The 9,703-nt window shown below is 42.9% G+C and overlaps 1 protein-coding gene across 1 annotated transcript; it reads right to left on the bottom strand.

Moving 5' to 3' along the window:
* Window positions 1-1,000: 1,000 nt before the first annotated feature.
* On the bottom strand, window positions 1,001-4,204 carry CALHM1 (calcium homeostasis modulator 1; the record flags this gene model as incomplete). Its single annotated transcript, XM_083504715.1, has 2 exons — window positions 3,590-4,204; window positions 1,001-1,459 (listed from the first exon to the last, which is right to left on the bottom strand). Exons 1-2 carry the CDS (start codon window positions 4,136-4,138, stop codon window positions 1,001-1,003), a joined length of 1,008 nt encoding a protein of 335 aa, XP_083360841.1. The 5' UTR covers window positions 4,139-4,204.
* Between the last annotated feature and the right edge of the window lie 5,499 nt (window positions 4,205-9,703).

The raw sequence follows: 9,703 nt of genomic DNA, 5'->3' as shown, positions 1-9,703 counted from the left end.
GGTTTCTTAAATGGTTCAGAAGAACCATTCAGGTTAATGCAGCTGATGTTCTATGCTTATTAAAGGACCAGACACCTTGAAATTACCCCAGATCCGCTGCCAGTTCATTTAGTTATGGGGCAGATAGTTATGCTTAATTTGTAATATTTGAATGTGGCTCTTCCTTCTTTCAGTTAGTGGATTTATAATACTGTCCTTAAAACATACTCGTTCATCTCTACTTCAGCATACCCTTCAACATATTTTCTTATTCTAAACAGATTTTGTCAGAGCATGTTGTACAAGTCAAAGCTAAACAAGTCTTACTTATATGATAAGGAGATAAGGGAAGAAACAGAGCCTTATAGCTGCTATGGTCAGGTATTGCTAGTTTATGGCGCCCTCTGGTGTATTTGAAATACTGCCTTTGTGCTTTTGGTTTGTGCCTAAAACATTCCTGCAAGTCTTGGAAATGTTGGTTTTGCTTTACTACCAACAGAAATGTACCCCTGTACAGATAGTATTACCTGTTTTTAGTCTTTCCTTTACAATAAAATGAAACATCTGTTTTGTGCCTTTCACATACAATGGAGACTTAGCAGGTGGTTTTCATCTGAAGAAATTGGTAGAGATTTTTCAAATCAAAATGTGATGTTACTTGCTGCTGAGACAAATGGTCTATCCTTTAGAGTTTAGCAGAGAATAAATATCTTATTCAAACCAACAATGAACCACCTCATAATTTTTGTTATATTATTTGTATCACAGCAGTCATCCAATTTAAGGTGCCATCACCATTTAGTCTTTCTGACATCTCTTTTCTCCTTGACAAAATCAACAGGTGAGCATTGTCAGTGTTTATTTGTTCTATTCCATGCTAGTGTCCACAGAAAAGCTGGGGGGGGGGACTTTTGGACAGGTGTTCTGGATGCTCTCACAATGAATAGTTGAAGGATCTCCTTGATAAATGTGTGGTCCCAAGCCGTGATCTATGTGCTTTCTGATTACTTCCACTCCGTCCTCAGACTTTGCTGTAATAGGTAGCATACTCTCTTTTAGGCGGCTGAGGGTGTGGGATTTCTCCTGCCCAACAATTCCCATTCTGGATCACCTCTTGGCTGAGGCACAAAGGGGGCTTACATTTGTGCCAGTTCTTCAGAATTTTGTTCATGGTCCCTTGATCCATGATACCTAGCAATTTTTCCTTCTCTTCTCCTGTTTCGGAAGGTGTCTTTTCTGCAAAGGTTGCATGACCCATGCTTAGGTCCTTATTCGTGCCCTCAAAAAACTGCTGGATGCAAACCTTGGCAAAGCTTTTAGCGTGTTCCGTGCAGGTCTCATCAAAGAGCTTGCGTTCGATGTCAATATAGTGAGACCAATACTTGCTCTTCAGGAATGCGGCTTGAGTAAAGCAGGGACGTAAGGAACGAACAAGGAATGCCAACAAGGTCATCAACAGCACAAAGGTCCAGCCCATTGCCTGAACGGGAAAACCAAACATCATACTATTATTAGGGAGGTGGTTGTGGGAGTGGGATAGAGAAATCTATGCAGTACACAATTGCAGTCATGATTATCAGTGGTCTTCCAGAATCTGTGGATCTTGGGACTAGCAACCTCAAAAGATTGTGGGGCTGCTAGGCTAAGCCTCATCCATCAATGAGTGGATGATCCAGTTGTGTGAACTAACATCACAGTCTACCTCATTGTACAATGGCAGTGATGTTTCGATATTTGTTTGCCAGATATGAATCCAATGAAAGCCCTGTGCTGTTGTATTTGAAGCTCTTGAAGTTGGGGGATCAAATGGAACCTGAACCAAAATCTAGACCAAATCTTTTAGTTTTCCTGAACCAGAACACAGTTCAATCCATTTTAACAGGGATGTGTTGGGGAGCAACTACACCAGGAATAAGGAATCTGTAACCTTCCTGATGTTGTTTGCCACAACTCCCATCAGCCCAACATGGCCAGTAGTTAGGGATAATGAGAGTCATGGTCCAACAACATCTAGAGGTCCACAGGTTCTCTATCCCTAAACTACAACACAGCATCTCTTATATTGCAGCAGTTACCTATAACTTTGGCCTGTCTGGATAATAATTTTCTAAAATGTATTGCATAAACAAATTATTTCCCCACTCCTAAATCCAGTATTTTTCCTCTTGGCTTTCATTATTTTTTTAAAGGAGCACATTTTTGTCTCATGCTGAAACTGGCATGCCATTTCAGTAATACTAAGAAAGGTAAAGGTACCCATGCCCGTACGGGCCAGTCTTGACAGACTCTAGGGTTGTGCGCTCATCTCACTCTAGAGGCCGGGAGCCAGCGCTGTCCGCAGACACTTCCGGGTCACGTGGCCAGCATGACAAAGCTGCTCTGGCGAGCCAGAGCCGCACATGGAAACGCCGTTTACCTTCTCGCTAGTAAGCAGTCCCTATTTATCTACTTGCACCCGGGGGTGCTTTCGAACTGCTAGGTTGGCAGGCGCTGGGACCGAGCAACGGGAGCGCACCCCACCGCGGGGATTCGAACCGCCGACCATGCGATCGGCAAGTCCTAGGCGCTGAGGTTTTACTCACAGCGCCACCTGCGTCCCCTATAATACTAAGTAGAACCATTCAAATACAAAAGTATTTAGAATTGGGGTTTTTTAATAGAGTGAATTGATTATCTATAATGCCAAATTTAAAAACAGCAACAGTGCAACAAATATTGCTTGATTAAAGAAAGCTCTGATTAAAGAAAGATCTGAATATTTATTCCAATACATTCTTAATGTTCAATGCTAAGAAAAGCAGTGGTTATCCAACTAATACACAGCAGAGGAAGGGCTAACATTGCTGAGCAATGCCAAGGGGAAACAGTGGCAGCATCAGATTGGTGAGAACACAAGTGATCAAATCAGATTTTTAAAATGACTTTGACGTTGTTCCCAGGTGAAAACCTAGAGGGAATTTGCATCCTATTTAAGATGCAGAGAACAAACGCAGTAAACAACAGGAAAGGACTGTATTGACCTGCCTGTTTTAGGGTGGGATCACTGGATATATTTGTCTGTATTTGCATTGCAAATGGAATATTTGGAAGCAGGGGAAGTTTAATCATAGGAGTTCATCCCTTCTTCTCTCACTTCCTTCTATAATCCATACTTCTTACCAAAAACGATGCATGGAATTATTACAGTAAGGAATCAAGCACTCTGTTTTGCAGGATGCACCCTACATAAGACCACTCTTTGAATGTGGAACTAGCACACATTGCAGCTCCAGATGTGTGCACACTTACCTGTGATTAAGGCCCACAATTTATGCTGTAAAAAGAATAAACTGCAATTGTAGCATGAGGAGTATATCCATTACGTCACATTTTAAACATGTTTTCTATGAAGTGGGACCTCAAGAGAAGGAGGAAAAGTGTTGTGTTTTTTACCAGTAATAAAGAACTGCAGAATGCTGAAAAATGCTCAGAGTGCTTGCAATGTATAGGAAATGATAGCATGATAAGTGCATATAAAGTCATATAAAAAGCCTGCCAGCTTTATAAGGGGTCTCTCCCATTCTCTACACCAAATTAGCTTAAGCAAATCCTGCAATCACTTTTTGCTTACCTGTGATATACAGCGCAGATACCTGGTTGCCACCTCTTTGGCAATAAGTTCCTGCCCCTTGTAGATGTCTGTGCAGGGAATCCGGGCCAGAATTCTCCTCAGTTCCTTCTCAGGTAGTTGGGTATAGCTCTGGTTCCCCAACTTATCTACAGGCACAGAGGTGCTGAAGGCACATATAAAGCACTCTCCATGCAACAGTGTGACTGAAATCCAAACAGCAGGAGCAATCATAGCCCGCTGTGCCATGGAGCAGAACATGTACCGCAGGACAGCCGGGTCTTTCTGCCGCTTCCCTGTGGGTCTTTTCCACTCTTCAGCCAACATGGAGACATTGTTATTCATCACAAAGCCCAGTAGAAACAAGACCAGGGGTGGCACAAACAGGATACCCATCCCATAGGCCAGGTTATAACCTGGAAGACATGGGCAGTTGAAGTCAAAAGCCACGTACATCTGTGCACTGGCAAGAGCCATGATGCCACATATGCCATTCATGAATGATTCCTGGTTGGACTGGAGGAACTGGAAGATCATACGGAATTTATCCATCGTTGTCACTTTACGCACACTGGCTTGCCCGAATGCAATCAGAAATTTGTTGCCCTTTTCATGGGGCAGAATTTAAAAACAACAACAACAACAACAAAAACCCTAATGTGTCTTGCCAATGTCACTTACTTTTTCAGTTTCTGCTCTTACACCAGCTTTTCAATTGCTCAGGCAACGTGTCCCCCTCCCCCATTTATTCCTTGCCACTTCAGTACATTGACTTTGTTATCTTTACCTTATGAGTGAATCTCTACTCCTCCCAGGTTGACTTGGTGTGCATTGTATTCCCTCTTCTGAAAAGTTAATTGTGTGCCATTGTCAGGTATGTCATGGCTTAATACAGCGAACACTTCTTTCTTTGTGGGAGACATCACATCTCTCATTTAAAAAACTCTTAAATCCCTGAGGTTGCCTATTTGTGGAGGCATGATTTCTTCTGAGGAGTTATTTGCAATCTGTTCTAGGCACTCTTTATTCATGGCAGGAAAAGGATTCCTCTGGCTTCTGTTCATGTGCCTGCAAATGCCACATGCTCCTCCCACTGCCCTTAGAAAAACAAGGGAAAGCTGTGCCCCACCTTTGTAGGTTTACCTGGGGCGGGGGGGGGGAAGAAAGGAAAGTACCTATGCAAATATCATTGTGTGGAGTAGGAATGGAGGAGCAAGTCAATTCAGTTCACATTTAAGGTTGATTTTATTAATACAAGTTTCTCGTGGCCGTTGGCTAGAACAAGAAACTTATCAACTGAAGTGAACCTTTAAAGTTGAGCCTACCTCATTCCCACTTTCCAAAACAATACACACAAAACACAGCCAGCCTTCAAAATTCACACTGCTCTGAATTTTGCAATGTGTTTTCCAGTCAAATATGTAATGTGTATAAAAATGCATATTCTAGGGTAAAGTGTGCCTAAAATGCACACCTTAGCAAAATAACCTATAAAAATGTGTTATATTAGAGGAAATTGCATTCAGAATGTGTGTATTAGGATAAATCGCCACTAAATGTGGAAAAATGAACTTAAGGCTGGACAGAAACTGAGAAGAAGTGAAATTGAGAGATTTGCTCATTCTCAGCATAAGATCCATTATAAGGATAGGGATTTGGGTAAGAGAAATATAACTCCTGTGTTTTTCCAGCTTCTCTCTCCTTTTGCTGCTCTTTTTGAAATTCTGGAATCCTTCACTGCTTTATACTCTGGGTGGAGCTGTAACATGAATCAGAAGCAGCAGCAATCTTTTCTTTCTATATAATGTTCTATATCTATGCAGAACACTGCTACTCCCTCTTATTTTGTCCTGCAACAAGCAGCATTTCCTGTTACTGTATATTTCTCCCATGTAAAGGTGATCTGATGGGCAGAAGTCTGTAAAGAGATTTTGGTTCAACAGAACCCCTTAAACTAGCCACTTGCAATTTCTCATCATCCATTTCTCTTCCGCAGGATGATAATTTTTGATCTCCTTTTTGGGAGTTGAGAAGGCTTGCAAATAATAATTTAGGAAACTGCCTTCTGTTAGGTCTGATGTTTTATCTATCTAACATTGTATTTTCTGATGGGCAGCAACTCTCCGGGATCTCAGGCAGAGAACTGTCCTATTGTCAGTTAAACCTTTAACTGGAAATGCTGGAGGCCAGTCTTGGGATTTTCTACCAAAGCATGCCCTCTAACTCTGATCCATGCTTGAAAACAATTAATGGCGATGTGCTGCTAATATAAATGTTGACATATTTGTTAGTTGTTTTAATGCAAAGAAACAGAGAGAACAGAACATGGGATATACTGGGTGAGATCCTGAGAAATGTGAGCAGAGTTATTAATGTGAAGTGGGGCTTCCCTACCACTTCCTTCCTGCTGAAGCCCCTTGCGCTCCTGAAAGGCTAATCTCAAGAATCAAGAGACTCTCTGAAATGGCTGGGGATGTGGTGTGAGGAAGCTGGGCTGGAGGGAAAGGGCAGAAATCAAAATCAAGGGGATCTTTCCTCTTTTGTGAGAGTGGAAGTGTCCTTCACTTGTCCAAGAGGATGAAGAAGAGATTTGAAAAGCAACATCTGATCCTTCTAATCTAAACCCTAAAATGTAAAATGTACAATTGGAGGCACTCTGGTTTAGATTTTAGCTTCATAGTCAAAACTCCAAGGTTTTGTCTGACAGTTGGCATTATCATGAGCTGACAGTAAAATTGTTTTATTTGTTCTTCAACGGTATGTTCACATTAGGAACTCAATATGCATCAAGTGGTCATTTCCCATCACTGCATTTCAGGCACATTAACATGGTGTTGTACAAATCAGAGAAGGCCTGGGGATGTCTTCACCCAACACACATGACCTTTTTGGTTTCCCTGCCCCCACAACAACACCCCCTGCCTGGAACTCCTATTCATGAAGCTACCATATGTCAATGCACATGCGTGATGACTGTCTCAAATGTACACACCTTTCTTAAGTATAAAGTAAAGTAAAGTAAAGTAAAGTAAAGGGACCCTGACCTTTAGGTCCACTTGTGACCGACTCTGGGCTTGCAGCGCTCATCTCGCTTTATTGGCTGAGGAAGCCGGTGTACAGCTTCCGAGTCATGTGGCCAGCATGACTAAGCCGCTTCTGGCGAACCAGAGCAGCGCACAGAAACGCCATTTACCTTCCTGCTGGAGCAGTACCTATTTATCTACTTGCACTTTGACGTGCTTTCAAACTGCTAGGTTGGCAGGAGCAGGGACCGAGCAACGGGAGCTCACCCTGTCACAGGGATTTGAACCACCGACCTTCTGATCAGCAAGTCCTAGGCTCTGTGGTTTAACCCACAGCACCACCTGCGTCCCAAATATAAAGTAAATGTTGCTTTATTTTTTGGGGTCAGGTTGAAGCTGGCTTGAGGAAAAACCCATCAGACAACAATATTTCTCAACAAACTACAGTGGTATCTCGGGTTAAGAACTTAGTTCATTCTGGAGATACGTTCTTAACCTGAAACTGTTCTTAACCTGAGGTACCGCTTTAGCTAATGTGGCCTCCTGCTGCTGCCGCCACACGATTTCTGTTCTCATTCTGAAGCAAAGTTCTTAACCCGAGGTACTATTTCTGGGTTAGCGGAGTCTGTAACCTGAAGTGTCTGTAACCTGAAGCGTATGTAACCCGAGGTACCACTGTACAAGATCAGTACGGATTGTGGCTATTGGTGTGTGCACGTGGCTCTAACAGCAGGCGCTCACTGGATGTGGAGTAAGTGGTAATGTGAACATACCCTCCTTTTGGAATACACCTGTTAAGCATTAACTGGCACCCCAAATCCCCATTCAGTGGACCTCCAGAGCAACGTGCTTCGATACTGCTGAGGTCACTTTCTTAATCACATCACCTTGTTAAAAGAGTTACATGTTCACTGAAGCTTGGAATGGGGAGGGGAGACCACAGAGAGCAACTTCCAGTGAATTGAGGCTAAGCAGTGATCTGTGGGCTGGTGATATTAAAGGAGAACTCACATCAAAGGCTTGAGAAAAGGGAACATGTAGTGAAAAGCTTTGTGGATATTTGTAGAGACCTTTTTAATCTGCCGGGGAAAGTTCTGTGTTACCACATTGAATGCAGGCTAACCATTTAACAGAATGAGACAGCCACCTGCCTTTGGCTGTCTTGAAAGCAAATAGTTACTTATTTATTTTTTTATTATGGAATTTCCAGACTTGCTTTTTTGCTGTCAGAAAGGCGTGGGGAGTCCTTGTGGGATTTTTTTCTTCAGATTCCAAAATAATTTGTCTGACTTTGGATACCATGCACCTTAATTGGGGTTGGGGGACCATTTGCTGCTGCCCCTCAGCAAAATGCCTTGGTCTGGACCTGTGGCCAGGGATTGTGTCGTGTTCCATACAGTGAGAGCAGGCAGAAGCTTGACTGGGGTCAACTGTCTTATCTCTAGTTGGTTTGCAAGTAGATTGGCATGGATTTCTGACTCCTAATAGTTTAACAATGGTGTAGTGATCACTTTGCCACAGCTGCCTTGTAAGGTAGGCCAGCTGTCCACAGTATGTTCTTGTTTGTGTCACTACTCCCCCTTTCCTCTAACTCTTGGCCAAAGAGAGGACTAGAGCTATGAGCTGGATATCTTGCTGGATATCTTCATGGGCTGTGGAGCAGTATGCTTTCTTTGTACTTTCCCTCAGGCACAAGTAGAAAGCATAATGGCTAGCAGCTAACCACGTGAGGGAAACACAATCCCTTGGGCGTGTCTCAGAACCACTCCAAACCCCAGTGCCAAATTAAAGAAAGTTTGTGTGCAGGTTTTTTGTGTGTGTTTTTTTTAGAGGAAGAGCTAAGAGACAAAGGGAAAGCAGCCTGGTACTTTAATACAAAATACAAAAACTTTAATACAAAATAAAAGACTAACCGATGGAGGACTGTTGGGAAGAGTCTCAATACTCACATACACACAAGGTCACACCATGTAGTTTCAGCATGCAGTGACCTTGGATGGTCAAAAGTTGGGACAAAGGAATGGGTCTCCATATTCCATGTTTATGTCATTTGAGTCCAGCTGGCCTTGAGTGACAGGGCAACAACAAGCCCAATCAGCTGAGTTGCACAGAACTAGGCACAGAACTAGGCACCTGTTGGAGCCTAGGCTGGATGAGTGCTGCTCCTGGTGGCCTACTGCTGGCAGAAAGGACTTATCAAATGAGTTATCAGATTGTGTGCTCGGAAGTGGCAGAAGTTATGTGGCTGGGGTCTTGGGAAGAAGGGTGGCTAGAGATGTTGTAGTTGCAAAAGACACATACCCTGGCAGGGCAGGCCTATGCCACAAACAGCAAGTAAAATAATAAAAATAATCAGCTACAGCATGCTAATTGCTTACCCCTCAGCCACAGCATTCCTTCTGCGTAAAATATAAATATTAAATGATTGCTTTTGAGCCATAGCTGTCAACTTTCCCCCCCTTTTTTAGAGGAAATTCCATTATTCCGAATAGGATTCCTTCCAAGAAAAGGGAAAAGTTGACAGCTATGCTTTGAGCAACTCCACTGGCCATTTTTAGTGTTTTATATTAAGAGTTCCTAATCAGTAGTAACCCAGATGTGTCTTTGTACTTTGGTATGCAGCCTGCAAGTAGGTATTTGGCTCTGCCCACTAAGCTAACCTTTTGTATCTGGCCCTGCCCTCCAATGGCAGGATTCTAGAGAAAAGCAAAGCAGATCCCACAAGTTGTCTGCTGACTTCTGATGTACAGTACCAAGCATGTTGTTGGGGCTTCTGTAACTAACTGCTGGGTCTAGGCTTGCACTGTTAATTGTTAACAATACAGTGGTACCTTGCGTTAAAAATGCTTTGGGTTACAAACGTTTCAGGTTACAGACTCCACTAACCCGGAAGTAGTACCTCGGGTTAAGAACTTTACTTCAGGATAAGAACAGAATCACACGGTGGCGGCAGCGGGAGGTCCCATTAGCTAAAGTGGTACCTCAGTTTAACAACAGTTTCAGGTTAAGACCGGACCTCCGGAATGAATTAAGTTCTTAAACAGAGGTACCACTGTATTAACTCAAGGAGGGAGTCAGCCAGAACTATAGGTGC

The sequence above is a fragment of the Podarcis liolepis genome (genome assembly GCF_965112155.1).
Source record: "Podarcis liolepis genome assembly, chromosome: 5".
Lineage (NCBI taxonomy): Eukaryota > Metazoa > Chordata > Lepidosauria > Squamata > Lacertidae > Podarcis > Podarcis liolepis.
This window is presented reverse-complemented; position numbering and strand designations above follow the sequence as displayed.